At 44.7% G+C, this 21,570-nt stretch overlaps 1 protein-coding gene across 2 annotated transcripts in view; it reads right to left on the bottom strand.

The window, feature by feature from the left end:
- CSMD1 (CUB and Sushi multiple domains 1) overlaps positions 1-21,570 on the bottom strand; it is a 1,951,187-nt gene that overhangs the window by 189,929 nt on the left and 1,739,688 nt on the right. For both annotated transcript variants that reach the window (XM_045086171.1, XM_045086170.1), the window contains one exon: positions 13,653-13,757. In XM_045086171.1, the coding sequence (XP_044942106.1) occupies positions 13,653-13,757 (105 nt within the window). The remainder of the gene's footprint in view (positions 1-13,652; positions 13,758-21,570) is intronic.

The raw sequence follows: 21,570 nt of genomic DNA, 5'->3' as shown, positions 1-21,570 counted from the left end.
TGGGATCGAGTCCACGGCGAGCTCCTTGCTCAGCAGGGAGCCTGCTTCTCCGTCTGCCTGCTGCTCCTCCTACTTGTACTCTGACAAATAAATAAGAAAATCTTAATAAAATAAATCAGTGTCTAAGAATTCAGCATGTATGTGGAGCTAAAAATATTTTCTTTCATCTGTAAACTGTGGGCATGTTAAGTCCACATAATAAATGCTTTCTTTATTCTTCCCACTTAATAGATCATAAGGAATCTTCAAAGCAAAAGGGATTCTGTGTCCAGTGTCAAGAGATGTCATAGCATAAATTTGGGGGAGATAGAATATTGTATCTCTCTTGGAGATTTGAAAGTATTATAGTATATAAAAGGCACAGAGAAATCCTACAGAGATGAATGCGCTTCAACGTTATTTGAAGGATTTCTGAAATGTATTATAGGACCATTTTGGTCTGCAAACTACCCATGGGTAATACAGGACAGGAGGGTCCTGCAGAACACTCTGAGAAACACTGATCTTGTCCAATATCCTCATTCATGGGGAGAGGGTACGCAATTGCTCCAAGTTCACAAGACCAGGAGATGGCCAGGCTATACCCACTCTGCCTTCTGAACTATCAGTGAATTCTGCGTGCCAACGACACACAGCAGAGCTCTGTTAAAATTGTCCCTGGACCATCACGTTGCTCAGTTTCCCTAATTAAACTATAGGCTCCAGGAGAACGCAAAGTGATTCCTTCTCTTTCATCAGTGCTATAGGCAGGATGCCTATGTGTCCCTCCTTCCCCAAAAATGTGTATATTGAAGCTCTAATTCCCAAGGTGGTTTTTGGATAAGGTCTTTGGGAAATCATTAGATTTACATAAATTTATGAGGGTGAGACCCTCATGATGGGATTAGTGTCCTTATGAGAAGGGAACGAGAGATCTCTCTCTCCAGACACGTACACCAGGAAAGGCCACGTGAGCACACACTGAGAAGGTGCAGTCTACAAGCCAGGAGGCAGACTGTCACCAGGAACCAAATACGCCAGCCAGCACCTGATCTTGGGCCTCACGCCTTCTAGAACAGTGAGAAGCAAGTATCTGCTGCTTGAGCATCCAGAGCTAAGACAGTGTGTGCATCACACACATCTAGCACATGGCCTGGAAGAAGCATAGATACTTATGTTGAATTGATATAAATGGATAAAAGGAGAGTAAACTATGGCAAAATGACCACAATTAATCGCTAAAAATATTTTGGCTGCTAAATAACATGTTCTCTTACTTCCTATTAATAAAGGACAAATGCTGAGAAATAGATTGTACTTCACCTGTCTCACACAAGTAAGGACGTCTCACACTAGTGACGAATTGCTAAACCTCCTCTCGCGGGTCTAAGAAGAGAACTGTCCTGTCCCCTATAGGACTTCAGTGATTTGCGTACGCCCGAAATGCTATCCTCTCCTTCATGGGGAGAACCATCACTGAAGCCATGACCGTATCAGGCTTCTTTGCCAGAGCGATATTTACTATAAATAAAAGGAAATTCTCCCACTTCAAAATGTACCAGTCACACGTATACTTCAGAAAACTTAGAACATTAAATGTAGTTCAAATTTTAAAATATCAAACCTTACACTTGAACTTAACCTCAATTACACAAACATAATGTAATGGTATGTGCATTTATTAGCATTTCCAGGTCAATTATGTGTTTAAAATTATAACAATGACAATAATTTCTTAAAGTATCTTGGACTGTTCAATTTATATATCAGATAGACTAATGGTAATACTTACCAAATAAAACTGGCATTTGTACATGTGACTATATGTATACATATGCATATGTAACACATGTATTTATGCTCATATGTTTTTGCATTTCTTTAAAAAAAGCAAATATAAAATGTCCAGATTTAATTGAAACTCTTAAGATTTAATAGGCGAAATCATCACAGTAGCTGATTGAATCAAGGAAATTTACGAAAAAAAATGTTTTTAGTAAAATATACTGATAATTTTAATATCTTTTTCTTGGTTTGATGTTTTATAACATGATTTAGCAAACAATTTCCCTTGAGCCAAACCTGGTCATGCTCCTTTCTTTCTGTACTGACCCCTTTCTTTAGTCCTTAAGCTGAATATATTTTCTCTGGCTCTTTACAAAAGATACTGCTAAACCATGTTTAATAGTATTCTATCGTATCCTTAAGGTATAACACTAAACACTTTCATAAAGATATTTGATCATTGTAAACATAAATTTGTGGCATTTATTATTATAGAGACTTGAGGAAACATTACAGACTAATATGAACATTCTTACATAACGAAATATCTGTACTGCCAGAAGTCTGCAAATAAACCATATTCATATAATGACAAATGTGATATAATTTAATATGTTGGATTTTACTTTAGCATGGTTTCAAAAACTCAAATCTAAGTGTATTTTTGAAAACAAAACAAAACAAAACAAACCACAACCGTATACAAACATTCAGACTGTGTACAAACATACTATTTGTTAGCTGACTAAGAAATTGGTAGCACAATAATAAAGTAAAGGAACATATTTTTAAAAATAGTCTCTGCTCTTTGAATGATGTGGGTTGATTTAACTAGTCCTTGAACTGTTTAACTCTTACTAAAAAAAATGCATCAAGTCTAGTAGTGATGCCATAAGATGGCAAAATAGAAAACCCTAGAACTTCCTTCCCTGATGGAGATACCAACTTAACAAAAGTACAGACAAATTTCCCTTATAAGAAATATAGAAACCAATTAAAAGGTTCCCAAACCCTAGGGAATCAAAAGCCAACTGCACTGAAGTTGTTTGGAAAAATTCATGGTCAGAGGTCTCTCCACAACACAGTAGGCACTACTCCTGATTTCTCCCTGTGAAGGGAGAGAGTACAGTGGGGCATATATCCAATGTTCTGACTTTTTAGAGAGCTGTCCAAGGAACTGGTCTCTCTCTTGTTTGAATACAAAGGTTGTTAGGAAGAGATGCAAGGCTGATGACTCGGAACAAAGGTAGTAAACATGGTCTGACTCATACTGGAATCTACAATATGGCGGATAGGACCAAAAGGGGGGCTCAAGTACAAAGAGTCCACAGCAGCAGGCAGATCTAAGGGGATGCTACTGATTAGCAACCGGGAAACCTCTCCTGATGCATGCACAACCCCAGAGAGGTTTTAATCTGAGAAAAGGCTTGAGCATTCTACAGAATCTCCAGTTGGGCCAACTGGTGAAAGTCTCCCCTCTGTAAAACCAAACTGTAGAGACTAGGAGAGGTGGTTGATGCTTAAAAAGCCATTGATGCAAAAGAAGGTAAAGCAGCATACAAAGAAACAGGGGGATATGGCCCAATCAAAGGGTCAAATTAAATCTTTAGAAACCTACCCTAAGGAAATGGAAATATGAATTACCATAGAATTCAAAATTACTCTCATTGGACTGCTCAACGAATTAGAGCACAACAGATAAACCACTCACCTCAATCAAGAAAAGGATACATGAACAAGGTAAAAACATCAACAAAGAGACCATGAAGAAGGACCAAACATAAATTTTAAACTAAAGAATCCAATAACTGAATTGACAAACCCATTAGAGAAGACCAACGTTAGACTTAATCCAGCAGAAGAAAGAAACAGCAACCTTGAAGAAAATCAGTCATTTGAAATTATCAAGTCAGTGGAGAATAAAAGGCAAAAAAAAAAAAAAAAATGGATAAAGCTTAAGGGAATTGCAGAAGACCATGCAGCAGAACAATATACACCTTATGGGTATCCCAGAGGAAGAAAAAAAGAGAAAGGAAGGCAGAGGGTCTACTTGAAGAAACAGTGGCTGAAAACTGCCCAAAACTGAGGAAAGAAATGGACATACAAATTAAAGAAGCTCAAAGAAGTCCAACCAGGATAAATCTAAAGAAATCTATATTGAGGCACACCATAATCAAACCATCACAGATAAAAATGTGAAAAGAAAACATTTTTTTCTCTTGGAAATGGCAATAGAAAAAAAAAAGTCATGTTCAAGGAACCTCTTATCAGACTATCAGTGGATTTCTCATCAGAAATCTTGTCAGTTAAATGGAATCAGATGGTATAGAAAACCATGCAAAATTTTAAAACTCTCTGATAAAAGTAAATATGTAAAAACTATAGAATCCTGGAGTAATGATAAATAGTTACATAAATTACTTTTAAATCTGTTTAAAATTTTTAAAAACAAAAACATAGAAAGTAATTTTAAATTTATGTTAATTCATATGAAATATAAAAGGGAAATTTGTGTCATCAATAAAGAGGGCAAGAAGAAGAAGAAACATAAAGGAATAGAATTTCTATATGTGCTGGAAGTTACTATTAGTTGAAAATACATTATTTAAGAATTTTCATGTAATTTCAATGGTATATTCAAAGAAAGTGTCTTTATAATACACACAAATTGAAATGAGAAATGATAACATATCATTACAAAAATATCAGCAAAGCACAAAAGCCAACAAGAAAGGAAAAGGACACAAAAGCTATAAAACATTTCGAAAAGAAATGGATAAAATAGCAAAAGCAAGCTGTTCCTAATCAGTGAATACTCTAAATGTAAAGGAATTAAATACAACAATTAAAAGACATAGATTGGCAAAATGATAAAAAATAAACAAGACCCAATTATATGCTGCCTACAAGACACTCACTTTAGATCTCAGAACGCGCATAAGCTAGAAGTGAAAGGATGAGAAGATATCCCATAAAAATAGGAGACTGAAGAGATCTAAGTGGCCACGCTTAAAAGAGACAAGATAGATTTTGAGATAAAAATTGCATAAGAGACAAAGATAGGCATTATATAATGAGAAAAGGATCAATTCCCCAAGGAGATATAATCATTATGATATAATAATTATTATTGTAATATATATTTTATAAAATATATATTATATATAATGTTATATATAGATATATATAACATTAGGATTCCCAAATGTTTGAAGCAAGCATTGACAGAATGGAAGGAAGAAAGAGACACAGCAAAATAATACTGAAAGCTTTCAATAACCCCTTTCAACTTAGGGATAAAACCATCAAGCACATGATCAATAAGGAAGGAGAAGACCTGAACAAGACTAAAGACCAAGTAGGCCTCACAGATATTTACAGAATACTCCACCCAAAAAGTCAAAATTCAAATTCATCTCACGTGTATAAGGAACACCTTCAAAGGTAAGGCAAATGTTCTGTCACAAAATAAATCTAACCATATTTAAAAAGACTGAAATCATACAAAGTATCTTCTCTGACCATAATTGAATGAAACTGGAAATCAACAGCAGAGGGAAAACAGAAATTTCCACAAATTTGTGGAAATTAATCAAAATCTTAAATTCAATAAGACAAAGGCCAAATAACAAGAGGATTTTTAAAAAAAATATCTGGATGCATGAAAACAAAAATGTGACAGACCAACCTTTTGGGATGCAGTAAAAGCAGGACTAAGAGGGAAATTTATAGCAGTAAATGGTTACTTTACAAAAGAAGGAAGATCATGAATAAATTACCTTACTCTACACCTCAAGGAACTAGAAAAAGAGGGCAAACTGAGCTATATGGTCAAGCACCCTCACTTTCAGGTATATATCCAAAATATTTCAAAGAAAAACTTAAAGAAATATTTGTGCACTCACTTACAGCATCATTCACAATCTCTAGAAAGTGAAAACAACCAAACTGTCCACCGACAGGAGAAAGTGTAGTGTATACATAAAACGAAGTATCATTTAGCCTTAACAAAAGGAAAGCATGTCACAGGCTGAAATATGGATGGAACCTTGAAGACAATAAGCCAGTCACAAAACAACAAATAATGTATGATGCCGCTATGTCTAAAACAGACCGAATCACAGAAACAGAAAATAGAAGTGGGGTTGCCAGGGCTGGAGGGAGGAAAAGGGGAATTAGTGTTTATCGTATAAGATCTGGTAGACGGCAAAGTCCTAGAGATCTGTTGCACAATAATGCGAATCTGTCTAACACTACTGACCCACACATTTAAAAATGGTGAAGACTGTCAGTCTAAGGGTATGTGTTTTTTACCACAATAAAAAATAAGCAGGGGTGGGGATAAGTACGTCAGGTGTAGACTGAGATACACAACATGGTATGGACAACGCCCTCTAACTTGTAGCTTACCCTCCCGTAGCACGGGGCTACACTGCATCTCAATACCCTTGTCTGCAACCCTCTCCTTCTTTGGGAAGACGCCTTACAGTGAGGGACCGTGTTTCTCCAAGAACCAGCAGGGCCTCACTCAATAGAATTTTTAACAAACCCATGCATCACGTGCATCTGTAGAAAATACAAAACCTTTCATAAATATGTAAAGATAAAAAAATTGTCCACACAGAAGATTGAATTATGTAATTTTCATTTCAAATGAACTATCAAAAACCAGATATGGCCACCGATCTACCCCTTATCTCTTTAAGTTTTTTCTCTTCCCCTAACTGGACATTATCACCTCATAATTAAGTCACGTGAAAACAAGTGAGCCAACACAATTTATTAAGTCCTATACAGAGACTAAAGAAAGGAGGTTTGGGAAAAGAGTAATATTTCCCGGGATCCCAAAGAACTAACAGTCTAATTGGGTTTAAAGGCCATAAAGACCAATAATACAAAGAAAAAAGCTTTGTAACTGAAGCATGTGGATAATCGATGCTGATAAAATCAGAGGTCAGAGGGATGAACACGGGTTGACCCGGTGTGGGCCGCAGGCTGAGCGGCTCCGGACGGACGGGGGAGTCAGAAAGGCAGAGACAAGGGAGGGAGAGGCGTGGGGGAGGAGAAGTGCGGAAGCACTCCTGGAAAAATGACAATTCACACAACGTGGCTGTTGGACTGTAATGGGCCGAATGGAACGGCTTGAGGGACAGCGGTGGGTGATAAAACCAGTGACGCATTCGGCAGAGATGCCTAGATAAGGAGTGAGGAGATGTCGAGCCACTGAAGGACTTTTGGCGGGGGTGAAGTTTTGAGCAAAGAGACGTTGGGCGTAACCCTGAGCATGATGGCCCTGGGCTGGAAAGGACCAGACACGGAAGGACCGGTGGAAAGTGACCAATGTGAAGAATGAGAGGGATGTCGAGATTGAGGGAAAGGCATGTTTTTAACCGGAAAACACATCAGCGACCTGAGGAGGAAGGCCTGTGCGGCTTCCTTGGTGACTGTGTATCTGCTACGAAGTCACGCATGACTGCACGGAGGAACTTGACGAAAGCCCGCTCGGAAAGGAAGTTGTGCTTCATTTTTATTTATTAAACAGGACATCAAGAATAGACCAATCTGGTGAAGAGGTAGAGGAATCTCATGGTTTGGGGACTGAGAAACAGCCTCATGTCATTTCCCCGTCCAAAACTGCTTCTTTTTCTGACATTCAGAACTTTCCTGCCTTCTGTCACTCACATGACTGCAGTCCACTCTCCTGTGTCTAGAGCTCTGACGCAACATGTGATAGGACGGGCTTCTCGTGAATGTAATTCGCCATGGGCTGCCTGAGTCCCTGGGCCACTAGTCATGACTTATTCAAATTCCATGATCTTTCTTCCTCAGTTACTCAACAGGGAAAATCTGCAAGACTGGCAATAGAACAGAGAACTCTTTTAAGTTTTTACATCCAAGGGATGAGTTTAATAATGTAACATCCTGAGTTTTAAGCTTCGAGTAAGAAGATCCTAAAACCAAATCAATGATTAAAAAATAGTATACTCATAGTTTTCAAGTGGCCACAAGGTTTCAACAAAGCAATGTACAATTGTAGGTGGGACTCTATTGAAATATCTGTTCTGTAAGGACGAAAAGTCTAGATTGACCCATTATGTGGCATAATGCTAGCTTGATATCTGATAACTGCTTCCCATATAATGTTCCTCCAGTTGGACTCAGAAACCCACTGTGGCTCAACCAATATACTTTTCCGTAGCACTCACAGACTCGCTTCAACAGGACGGGACTAGATGAAAGCAACCCCACTCCGACAGACCCCGCCGTGACCGGCTCCTGTAACTGCGCTGCTTCTCCTTCAGCGTTCTTCTGTGGCTGACTCCTGCCCATTCTTCCATCGTTCCCTCAAGAAAGATTCTCCGTCTAGAGCAGCCCTGAACTCATCTTACACGTCAGAACTCTGTTTATTTTCCCCTGGGTGCTTAGCAGCACGGACTCTTCGGTTTTCTGGTGCATGATGCCCACCACTAGAATGCAAATTCTACCTGAGCAGAGACCATGTCTGCTCGCCTCCTCACGACTCTGTCTGCGATGCCTGGAGGACAGAGCAGAGGATCTAAGAGATGCTGGAATAATTCATGACGGATGCTGAGATGCCCACTGTCTACTTTAGGAGGAACACAATTTGGGGGGAGGGGCAGTTGTCCCCTAGAGATGAAATTAAGGCAAATCTGCATGTTCTGTGAAAGCCACCCCGTATGGAGAACCATCAAACCTAAAAGTAATCTCAAATGTGTCACAGGGGCAGATGCACCAAATGACAACTGTTAATTTGAAACCGGGTTCCTTTCCGTGTGGGCAACTGTCTTAGCCATGAGCGGTAGGGGCGGCAGCTTCGTTGATTTAGAGACTGCTGAGTCTCTCAGGCAGCCACCAGCAGGCCCGCTGACCAATGCACGTCATGCGAAGACGCACGTCTTAGAGACGCATGGGAACCAGGCAATGCTCTCGATTTAGCTGCAGGATAAGCCCTCCGTCCCAGCCACCCACCCCGCCGCTGTGCAGGTGTCATGCCTGAGATTCCAAAGACTACAGGGAAACTTGCTTTCAATCACTTATGTGTCAACTGAAGAACCATGAGATTAAGTCATGTCTGTTGCGTCTTCACTTAAATGTAATACTCGTAAAAATGCTCACGTATCACAGGTGGGAAGAACACGTTGACTTGTTATCCATTTTGTGAGTGTTACATTCAACTCCAAATAAAGCTTGGATTCTCCTGTCACCAAACCAAGTTATGGTAATGTTGCATGCCTGAAATAATCTCCTAAGAGACATTTCAATTTTTTGTGGGGGGGGGTTGCAGGAGGGTCTCTGGAATTTTCTGTGATGTAAAATAAAAGCCAGGGTTTATAACACAGTTGACCCTTGAACAACATGGGTTTGAACTGGGCGGGTCTACTTACATGAAGATTTATTTATTTATTTATTTATTTAGGATTTTATTTATTCATTTGACAGACAGAGATCACAAGTAGGCAGAGAGGCAGGCAGAGAGAGAGAGGGAAGCGGGCTCCCCGCTGAGCAGAGAGCCAGATATGGGGCTCGATCCCAGGACCCTGAGACCATGACCTGAGCCGAAGACAGAGGCTTTAACCCACTGAGCCACCCAGGGGCTCCGAAAGGAGATATTAAATGGGAATATTAAAATAACTATGAGAAATATGTTAAAAAATGTAGGGAGACAGGAGGCATGCATGGAGAGATGGAGTGATGGTTGTAGAGAGACGATAAGGATAGAAAAAGTCAAGTGAAAATTTTAGTCGGGGAGTACCCACGATATCAGGGATGAAGAATGCTTCTAACGGGCTCGTTAGTAGATGTGACATGACTGGGAAGGACTTAGTGAATCTGAAGAAAACTTAAGAGCAATCACACAAGGGCACCTGGGTGGCTCAGTGGTTAAGCCTCTGCCTTCGGCTCGGGTCATGATCTCAGGGTCCTGGGATGGAGCCCCGCATCATCTCTGCTCAGCGGGGACACTGCTTCCCCCTCTCTCTCTGCCTGCCTCTCTGCCTACTTGTGATCTCTGTAAAATAAATAAATAAAATCTACAAAAAAAAAAAAAAAAGAGCAATCACACAAGCCAGGACACAAGGAGAAAAGAGTGAATAAAGCAGAAGTGAGTGCCAAGAAGTGTGAAAGAATGTGCGACAGCCTAGCGCACATGTAATGGAGCACCGGCAGAAGCGGAAAGAGATGGGCTGGCGGCAATATCTGGGATGACGATGTGGCTGGGATTTGTTCGTGACCAACAGAAGATGTCAGAGCACAGATCACGTACGTCAAGAACTTCAGGATGAATATTGAGAGCACACTGACACTCTGCCCTAGACACATCGTAATCAATGTGATGAAAACAGAACATAAACGATAAAATGTTGCAGCAAGCCAGAGAGAAAGAACACGCGCATGTCTACCGATGCAGGAAGTAAGAAGCTACTTCTCACCGTCAACTGAGAGACGAGAAGACAAGGGAACCACATCTAACACACTGAAAACAAAGAAACTTTCAACCCAGACTTCTGTACTTGGAAAGTATCTTTCAAAAATGAAGGTGAAATAATGACTTAAAAAAAAAAAAAAAAAAAAAAAGAAGGCAAAAGCTGGGAGAATCCTAGTCAGTAGACCCGCACTACAAGAAAAATGAAGGAGCAGTCCTCGGACAGAAACCTGGGTTGACCCAGAGACATACGAGCTCCCGAGATGCTAAAAGCAAAGGTAAACATGAGATATTTATTTTTCTTATTTTCTATTTACTCTAAAAGATCACTGTTGTAGTAAAGTAGTAGAAATGTAAAAACCAAAAGTAGTAAAAATATTTTGTGGGCTTTATAGCCTGTAAAAATAAAATGTAAGGCAGTGAATAACATAACGGAAGGAAAGCAGATATTAGAAATACACCCTTGTAAGTCTCTTTTACATGGAAGGGCATAATATCACTTGAAGGTAAGCTGTGCTAAAGTAATAAAGATGTATCTTTTAAATTCCAGGCAGATCATTACATTTTTAAAGTTTTATCTAATCAGCCCATAGTGGAGATAAATTGAAGCAATAAAAATATTCAGTTAAACCAAAAGCTGGCAGGAAAAGAGGGGAGAATCAACAAAATATAAGTAAAACAAAGAGAAGGGTTCCAATATGGCATATGGCTTCGATCTTATCACCTCTTCTGCCACCAAATCCCACCGAAACCAATAAACCCTGGTTACTGACATACTGATATACATTGTGTACACACACACACACACACACACACACGCAGAAGAGGTATTCCTATATATAAAACATTCTCGGCTCTTCCTTGTTGAGTTCAAGGACAGCTGCCACCATATTGTTCCTTAGGAGCGAGTTCATATGCTACATACCCTTAGCACAGATTTTCTTGTTTCCAGGATCCACCAGTATCATTATTATCTATAAATACCTTTAAAGTTTCATGAAATTTATTTATTTTGTTTTGTTTCGGTAGTTTTTCTGAAGAAAAGAGCCCAGAGGTAGGGTGACTCCTGTGTCCTACTGTGGAACTATGTCAACATTCCCATCCAGGTCAGAAGGACGGCTGACCTGGTGAACGCAGGAAGCACTCAGTGATGCTGATCATTCGAGTGTTACTCAGATCACGCGAGAGAACCCAGGTCATACATACAGGATCAGGCCTTCTTGGAATCACTTTTGCGACTGGTAAAATTTGATAATTCATCCCTTCAAATAATAATGTTTGTTTTCTGTTTGGGACGTTCCCGTCAGTGCCCATCTGGAACAACGGGCTGTGATAATTACCCGGGCCTCGTGCTTACTCCAAAGCCCTCATTCAGAAGCAGATGTGGACCAGCCACGGTAGCTCTGGTTTTAGGGAAAGACAAACTGATTCAGAAGCTCCTCTCCCTTCCTTGGGTCATCGACCTGCTCCTGACCCTTGGGGCCGTCGTTTGTAGAACAGAGCAGTGCATGCTACGTTTCTGATGGGACTGTTGGGATCCTCACACAGGGTTCAGTCAAGGGCCTTTGTGACGAAGTGTCTCACGTTCCGTGGGTCCCTAGCAGTGCGACTACAGGCCATGTCCTTCCTTCTTTAAGTGCTGGGCATCCCTCAAACCAGGGCTTTTGGAGGACAAGTGAATAAGTAGCTGTAACATGTTCAGAGCAGGACCCACACAGAGTGTGTTTTTTTGTCATTTTTCTTATAATTTCATGAATATCAGTTTTAGTGACAAATCTGCATTTAGAGGCTTGGAGATTGACAGTACATATTTTAAGTAGATGGAAATATGTCAACGGATTAAAAATATGCAACAGTCTTTTGGCAGCTTAATGCAACAGTCCTTATACTGTTTGAGGTTGGCCTCAATGAGATTAATTCTATAAAGCCTTAAAATGACAGATATTTTCAACTCTGGCCCAAGGAATCCGAAGGGAATGAGGGCCTATAAATAATGCAGGAAGTAGAGAGGACACAAATGACATGGGGGGGTCAGCATGGTGTCAGCACCAGGAAACAATCCCTCGGAACAAAGGTCAGCTAATGAAAATGTAGCATTATGTCCGGGCGGCGAGAAAATGAATACCGTAAGTATTTGAGCAAGGCCTTGGATATTTAAGGAAGATGGATTTGGTGGGAAAAATCTCGGTCTTTCTTTTTTAATGAAGCATACTGGTTAGGAATAAAGTGGAAAGTACATAATTATATTGTTGCCGCTGTAATTATACATAATAGCAACTGAGGACGAATTATCTTACGAGCACCTCTTTTCATAAGAAGTGAGTGAAAAGCCCAAATCCTTGAGATGAGTTTGAGAGAAAGACAGAAGAGCATTCCTGAGTTCTAACGTTGCTAAAAATATTAGTGAATTTATTAACACTATCATAAATAAGGCTGATAGTTTCCTATCTACAGATGTTCACAAAATGTATCAAAGTAGCAGATTTTTTCCCCAGACATTTCCTACATAAATAACATCCACACCATCATTTTACACTGTCACCAAAGTAGTCCTATTCAAATAAATTGGAATAAACTTGCATACAAATGCCTGTAATAAGTAGGGGAATTTAACTGAAATGGGAAACAGCCCCGTGGTTTGTGTCTGGTTCAGAATATTTATCATCAGCTGGAAATCTGGTCTTTCAAAAACATGCATGCATTTACATCTCAGCAAACTGTTTATCTCAATTCAAAAGATCACTTATTAAAACTTATCCATGTATTTCCTTATTTGCAACTGCTTATTAAAGATGATGAATATCAACATTAAGCATTTTCAGTGCTTGAAAACATGTCCTAAAATAAACCTGACTCTCATTGGAAATTCTTATTTCATTTTTACAAGGTTTACCTGCATCATCAAATGCCAAAGAAGAGTTGCGAATTTGACCTTTGTCAACCCATTTATCAGACTCTTAACTCATCTGCACATTCATTTTTAAAAGGTTAGCGTCTCCTTCGCAATACCTTCTTCCAATTAAAATGAATAATACACAAAGCGGCAGGCTCGGTGGTGGCTCCGTGCTGGGCCTCTGCTAACAGCCTTGGAGGCTACAAGTGGAAAGGCCTTATGACCATAATTTGTGGGAAATTATGATTTTATAGGTTTCGGGATATTAATATGAACATCTGCTATCACTCACAAAAGAAATCAGGAATCACACAGTGTCGCTTTGTGCTTTTCAACAATTACTCCAGATACTAACATCTGCATGTCCTCATTCCTTTGCTTTTTACAATATATATATTGCATTGAGAGGATTTTAAAAGATGCACGTTCATGCAACTTGTGGTTTTGGAACAACACTATTTTCCTACGTAGTAAGGGCGTGGACTTCCACTTTGCTCAGAAAAAAGCGCTCGATAAAACAAGGGACGTGGGACGCGGAAGAGTTGACCTTACTTTTGTACTCCAGGTGAAAGCCAGCAGCTGCCACACTGATGTCGGACTGGAAATGCAGGAAGAGCTGGTTGGAGGTGCTGTTCAGAAGGGCTGGGACTGTGGTTCCTGCAGGAGACAAGGGGTAGGACAGTCACTGGACAAATGCATTCACTTTTCTGTCTATACTACAGATGTGGGGTCTGCTTCAGTTTGCAAATCCCTATGGCCTGGTGGCTACCCCTGCAATCTGTGTACTGGCTCTAATCCTTCTGTACTTTGAGCCTTTCTCTTGTTCTCAGACCATAAAGGGGCACATGTTCTCTGTTCTCCTCAAGCTGACATGACATCTATCGTCTGAGTGCACTAACTCACCAATTCTTGTATTTCCCCATGCACTGGCTTTTGAAATTGCATTCTTCTTCTTTTTTTAAGATTATATTTATTTATTTGGGAGAGAGAGAGTGCACGCACAAGCATGGCGGGGAGAGCAGAGGGAGAGGGAGAAGCAGACTCCCTGCTGAGTAAGGATCCTGATGCAGGGCTCCCTCCAGGGTCCTCTGATCAAGACCTGAACCTACGGCAGATGCTTAACCAGCCCAGCCACCCAGGTGCCCCCCACACTGCATTCCTTTAACAACACAATCATTTTGTTTTTTTTTTTTCTTATTTTGGCTTGAACAACGAAGGGGCATGACTTAAATGAGCATGTCTTATGGAGGTCCAGGGGTGGGGGGAAGAGAGGGGGGGACAGTTAGCCTAGGGGACTGATCCAATATATTCTTGAGAAAATGCTGCTTTTGACTACGTTTTCTCTCTTCTCTCCTTGTGTGCGCCGTGCTAAATGATGTTCCCATTGAGATAGGCACGTGGTTCCAACTAAGCACGTGTGAAAAGGAAAAGGCAGGTTTATGACGAATCATGTCTTTACTTAAAATGTTCTGCCTGTGTTGTGATGACCGACAAGTCAGTAGGAGATGTACAGACGTTGAGGACAAGAGCGACAAAGACACTGTGATCCTGGAGGGGGCTGAGGAGAAGAAGAATGTCCATCAATAGGAATGTTAAAGTATTCTGGTGGGAGGCATTCCATAGCGAAACGATAAGCCGCTTTAAATTCCGTGTTGGAGGAGTGCACATGCTTGCCGCCTGCACGGCCTGGCTCTCTAAACGCATACTCAGCACGGAGGAGAGTCGAGGAAACGCCTGCCGGGTCCAACTCACCGTGCTGTGAGCAAATGACTAGAGCAAGCTACACTGAAAATGACCCTACTGTGTCAAGAAAGAAATACTATTTCAAATCATAGAATAAGGAGATACGCTCATAATTGTTCAAGACAGATGAACGTTGTCAAAGAGGGAAGCTCCTCCATTATCCTTCCCTCTCCAGGGTCCCGGTGTCCTCCGCCAGCTCCAAGTCCACGGCTCCAGGTGGAGAGTCCAGTGAGCCTCACGTCCCTGGGTGTCCAAAGGACATTTGAAGATGGCATGTGCCAAGCCTAACTCTTAATCCAAGCCTGGAAACGCTGGCCAGCCTCCTGCGCCCCTCACGCCCGTCAACAACACCGTCAGCACCTCCTCCCTCTCCCATCCGAGCTTCCCTTCTCTCTGTGACCCTGCGCTCCTCTGCAACCTGTCCACAGACCCCACCTCGCCCGCCTCCCCCCGCCCCTTCACCGCCATCATCCCAGTGCACTCCACCTGCACCCGTGAGCTCGAGGAGTGCAGCCCTCTCTTGGCCTGTTTTCTGAACCCACTGTTGTCCTCAGAGAGTTCATTCTCTATTCAGGAGTTAGAAGAAAGGATTTTTTTTTTAAAAATGAACTTATGATTATTTCATACTAAAATTCTCATGGATTCGTGATGATCTTAGAATGGAATTTCAGCCTCCTTGATTTAGCCTAAAGACCTTGCATGATGTAACCACTGCCTGTATTTCTAGCTACTTTTTCACAACTGATTTTTCTGTTTGAGGTGTCCTTATAACTGTAGCCTGTTTCTCTTCAACCCATTTTACCTTTTTTTTAAACATTCCATTATAATTAACATACAGTGTTACATTAGTTTCAGGTGCACAATATGACTCAACACTTCTACGCATTACTCAGTGCTTGTCCCGACAAGTGCACTCTTTTTTTTTTTCCTTAAGATTTTATTTATTTGACAGAGATTGATCACAAGCAGGCAGAGAGGCAGGCAGAGAGAGAGGAGGAAGCAGGCTCCCCGCTGAGCAGAGAGCCCGATGCGGGACTCCATCCCAGGACCCTGGGATCATGACCTGAGCCGAAGGCAGCGGCCCAACCACTGCGCCCCCCAGCGCCCCCTACGTGCACTGTTAATCCCCAACACCGACTTCCCCAGCGCAGGGCCACCCCGTGATGGCGCTGGTGCGTTCTCCACATGCCAGAGTCTGCTTTTTGTTTGTCTCTTTTTTAATGTGCTCGTCTGTTTGTTTCTTAGAACGCACCCATGAGTGACGTCGTATGGCCGGTCTTTCTCCACGCGCTTGTTTCCCTCAGCAAAGCGCGCTCGCCCATCCGCGTGGCTGCAAGCGGCGAGGCGCCATTCTCTGTCGCGGTGAGCGAGGTGGCGCCGCTCGCTGCGCCGCGGCTTCCTTACGCGGTCACCCGTCCGTGGGCCTCGGCTGCGCCTGGGCCTCGGCTGCTGTGCACCCTCCGAGGATGCGGACACAGGGGAACGGCTGCTGGCGATCGCAACCCGCACAACCGTTCCGGGCAACGCGACGGAGCTTCCTCAAGCCTTAAGAAAGGAGCTAGCACGACGCGGCCGCCCCTCCTCCCCGTGCTCCCCGTCGGCAAGGGCCCCTCCGGCGCACGCCAAGCCGCGCACTGGCTCACGCAGGAAACACGTCTCCGTCAGCGCCATGAACGCGGGAGCCTCCTCACCAGACCCCCAGTTACTCCCTGGCCACGCACCAGGCAGAGCCTCCCTGGTCCGCACAGAGCCCCGGAGCCCGCTGCGTCCTTCAGCAGCTGACCACGGCGACGGAGGGACCCACCCGTGAAGCCCGGAACTGCGGGGGCGTCCGCGCTGCGGCCCCCAGCGGCCGCGGCTCCCGGCTCCCGCCTGGGCGGCTGGGGCGCGTCCGCGGGCCTCCCGCACCCTCGTCCGCGGGCCTCCCGCACCCTCGTCCGCGGGCCTCCCGCACCCTCGTCCGCGGGCCGCCCGCACCCTCGTCCGCGGGCCGCCCGCACCCTCGTCCGCGGGCCTCCCGCACCCTCGTCCGCGGGCCGCCCGCACCCTCGTCCGCGGGCCTCCCGCACCCTCGTCCGCGGGCCTCCCGCACCCTCGTCCGCGGGCCTCCCGCACCCTCGTCCGCCTTCTCCTCGTTCCGCACACAAAGCAGCTCGCCGCAAGTGAAGGATGCTTGTAAACCACTTCCAGACGCGGACGAAAGACACAGGTTTCACTGACATTTTCAAACTCTTTTAAGTGCTCTGAGGGCTCATCCGCAGGCCGGGGAAGCTCAATCCCCATCCGGACCGCGGGTCCCTTCCCTGCTCAGAGTCAACAGCCCCAAACCCTCGGGGCTTCCGCTCTTCTCATCCCATCTGCTCCTTCCCCGAGCTCACAGGGGCCCTCGGTTTCCAGCAGCTCCAAGGTGCAGAGCCGGCCTTCGGCACACTGCTCTGGGCCTCTGTCAGGGTGTCGGACCCGCGCGCCCCGGACCCGCCACCTGCCTGCAGCCCGTGAGCGATCGGTCCCACCATAACTGGAGTCCCCGGAGGGCTGGCAGGCCTGCGGAGCGCCTCACCCTCCTCCGGCCGTGCCGCTCTTTGCACCCCGAGCCTTGCCATCCTCTCTGCTTTCGGGAGCTGTGGGTCTGGAAGTCCAGAGCCAGGAGAGGCTTGGACCCGGGTATGACAACTGCTGCCTTTAGAGCATACCAAGTGCCAAACCAGGCGGTCCCCTGGCACGAGGTCAGGAAGCATGCCAGTGCGGGGAGACAGAAACGACATGCCAGGAAGACAGCCTGCGTAAGTGCACATGAGTGTGTCATCTCCCTTCTGCAAGTGCGTTCGGACTTTCCGGCGACCTCGGCTTAGCACTGAGCGTCCTTCCCTGCATTTACCCGGGGTCACGCTCGGATCGAGCATGTGCCTGGGCAGCTCTGGCCCGTCAGAATCCAAACCGTTCCTCGCCTGTACTGGAAGGAGGAGAGTGAGAAACGGGAAGAATACGAAACACTGTGCACTGGTCCGACTGTGTGCAGGCACGCTCGCAAGTGTCTGACTGTGCGCGGGCACGCTCGCAACTACGTGTGCGGGTAAATTCCTCTGGAAGTTGGAGTCCCTGACAGATGTGGGGTGCGTGTCCCAAACACCTTCCTGGCTGTCAGGACGGGCCGCTCTGAGAGGCGATGCCTTTTCAGGCCTGACGCGTGAGAGCACGACTCACTGTAAGAGCACGCCATCGTGGGTCGCATGGGAGATACTTAGAAGAGGTTTGGAGGTTTGACTCAGGTGCTGCCTGACCTCAGTCTGAGACAGAGACAGGCAGACACATAAGTTGTTTTTCAACCGTAAGCCCATCCGGCTGGTTAGCACAACCTATAAAGAGACACTCGTGTTGAAACTACTTAGTAACTGAGAGTCCGGATCGCGGGTGCTGCCAACAGGGGTGACCCTATCATACGGTCTCACTCCCATGTGGAACGTGAGGACTAGCACGGAGCGCCAGCGCGGAGGCGAGGAAACCTGCAGGGGAGACACCAGAGAGGCGACGGGCCATGGGAGACTCTACGTCCTGGGAAAGCAACTGAGGGCTGCAGAAGGGCGGGGTGAGGGACAGGAGAAGTGGGTATTGAGGAAGACACGTGTGCTGGTGAGCACTGGGCGCTACACGCAGCTGCGCAGTGGGGGACAGCACATCGAAAGCCAGTGACGCCGGCTACACGGGCTAAATCAACATAATTTAAAAAAGGAGGGGTAGCCTGGCCTGCTCCCCAAAACAGAAGTAATTATTCAGAGAAACACTGTCTCTCCTCGCCCCACAGAGGGCACACCCAGGGCCTCCGAGAGGAACCGGGGAGGAGGGAGGAAGCCCAGGAAGTTGGCGCAACTCGACACACCGGCCAGAAACACCGAGTTTTACCCACTTTTGTTGATTGTGTACGATGCTTGCTGTCTTCTCACTCTGGTATTATTTTTGTAATTTAATTTTTTTTTCTAGTGGTTTTCCATCTTCTTACAATTGTAAAGCCAGTGTAGCTACCAGAGAGTGTTGCGCTGGAGTCGGGCGCGCAAGGTGGTGACTGAGCAACCCCGCACGGTCCTCAGCACTCACCGCAGCAAGGGTCTTAGCACCCAGCTGCCCACACAAGCAGTTTTTGTAGATTTAGGTCAAGTTTGCAGAAAGAATAATGTTGCAATAGATCCAGCTCATCTAACCAAATTCACTCTCACAACAGCCTCTGCACGACCCGTTGCCTGGCTTTACCCACACTGGGGCCATCGGTGACTGTTTCCATTACTAACTCGGCATCACTAACTAAACTCTTTTCGAGCACAGCAGCCTCTCCTCGCTTCCCACCCATGGCTCTTCTACCCAAGACTAGAAACGACCCAGCTCCCATGTCCTCCAAAACCTGCTCCCTGGCCACCCAGGGCTGTAGTGACCCAGCTTTTCTCTGAAAGCACATGTAGGACAGCACGTCCCAAGGGCTTCCTGCTAGTTCTGTGTCTCTCTTTGGGAGACGAGACTCTAACGTACCCTTTCCAGAAGCTACTCCACTGCCTCTGGTGCCACATCTGCACACACGGGACCCACTGCACAATGTTCGACGTTTTCGCCTGTTCGTCTGCCGTCGACCGGGTTACGGTGAGGTCAGGAAACTCACGTCCACGCACCCATCCGCCCAGTCTGACACAGATTCAGTCACTGAAAACATCTAACACGTTCCCATTCTAGAAGGTGAAGACGATATTAAGTCCCGGACCCGTGAGTCATACATGACTGCGTATGGAGCGTTGCTTTGGGAATCACGTTGCTTCTACGCACTACTGCTAATTCCTGAACCATGCCTGCCCCTGCTCGGGCCTTGACCAGGACAGATTGTCACCAGCTCTTCTGCAAAAGCCGCTGGATTTGGCTGCCTCAGGTGACACACAAAACACACAGGTGCCAGTCAGCCGGAGAAGCAGTGGGGATGCTGGGCCGTGAGCACGGGCCCCTGCACCTGCTGCACGGAGAGTGGCCCCTGGGGCTCCTCTGGGGGAGGGACAGCAGCAGAAGGCTTTCCCACCACACAAAAGGCAGCTGGGAGATTTTTTTTTTTTAAGTGCTGCCGCAGGCAGTCTATTTGTGATTACATAGTTTTAGTGTGACCTACATAGAGCGACGCCCAACAAAGAAAACGGAGAAAGGATGTAGCCGCCTCTACTGATTCTACCATCACCACAGATACTTACTTCCCCTTAATACGGATTGTCGGCTGCAAATTGGTATGAATTTTGATGGACTCTATTCGTTTATAATTTATAACCTGCCTACTCTCAAAAATAATTTTAGACGGCTTACAACATAAGCCTTACATATACAGAGCTGTTCAAACAGAAATAAAAATTCTGAAAAACATGAATTTATTCAAGAAGTCAGTCGATTCTTTTTCCTGAATTATGTACCGACTTCTCATTCTTGTTTGTTTGTACTTGACCACTAACTTTCAAAATGGGTTCGCTATTCTTTCATAGATATATTTAAAAGTACCATGGAAACAGGAAACGTTTAAATACTGATTATGTTTTTTAAAATATTCAAATTTTATGGCTGATTTGTCATTTTTCCATAGAAAGTTTTACTAAAATCTCCTGTTAAAACATCTCAAATCATCTCTACCTTAAAAAAGGTGCCAACCTAGTACAAAAGCTTCCACATACCCACTGTGTCTCCACATAGCATATCATAATTGTGTCTGTGTCCACCTCCATTCATTTATGAGTACATGTAAAATTATCCTATCCTAAACCACTTGTGAGCAAGTCGCAAATGTGACGGTCTATTTCTCGTAAAAATTCAGTATGGTTTCCTGACAAGAGAACATGGCAAACTCTAAAAAATGAACAAACATGCGCGTTTATGCGGCAGAGATGTGACACACAGATCTCGTTCGATTTCCAGGACTCTTCTCTCTGGAGCAGAGGGATTCCGACCGTGATCACTCAACGCATCCGTCTTCCGTTCTCTTCCTCTTCTTCCGTCGGGAAGACTTTTGTAGTCTTCCCAGGCCTTCCTCGATTTGATACTTTTGAAAAATACAAGCGCATTTTTTTTTTGTGTAGAATATTTTTCAATTTGAGTTTGTCCAACAGTCTGCATTTTGGGCAAGAATGTCAGAAGGCGACGCTGTGTTCTTGCTGGGTTGTCTCCTCTGCTCCCTGCTCGCTCCCGGGGTGTGAGGGAACCAGCTCGTTCAGGCTGAAAGGCTGCATGTCATCCCAGCTCTGTGTACGCGGCATCATGTCGGCTGTAAACCAGCCAGGATGGGAGTGTAGACACTCCTGTGACTGCAAACCAACCCGTGGAGCTCTCCGGTTTGTCTGTCTGGACAGCAGGTGTACCAGCACAGCACTGCGAACCCTGGCGCATGTCTGGACAGCAGGTGTACCAGCACACCAGTGCGAACCCTGCTGCATTCTTGGTGACCCTCACGTTCACGCTTGGCGAAGGCAGCGCTGCCAGGCTCTTCCTCCTGCAGTTACCACTTCCTGCTTTTGATGAGCACAGATCAGGTGGGGACGCGCACGGTGACGGTGCTCCTTCCCGTTGGAACTTTACATGTCAGTTTTAGCACCCACTGATGTTCCAGCCTGAATCACTCATGATCTTAACGGTTGCCAAATGGTGATGCTCTAATTCTGCCTCCTTCTAGATTTATTAGTTTGCATTTTGTAAGGGAAATCTTCATTCACTTCATCGATGC

The sequence above is a fragment of the Mustela putorius genome, unplaced genomic scaffold (assembly GCF_011764305.1).
Source record: "Mustela putorius furo isolate JIRA1106 unplaced genomic scaffold, ASM1176430v1.1 tig00000905_pilon_pilon_pilon, whole genome shotgun sequence".
Classification (NCBI taxonomy): domain Eukaryota; kingdom Metazoa; phylum Chordata; class Mammalia; order Carnivora; family Mustelidae; genus Mustela; species Mustela putorius.
Note: the sequence above shows the minus strand (reverse complement) of the source record. Positions and strands in the feature narration are given on the sequence as shown.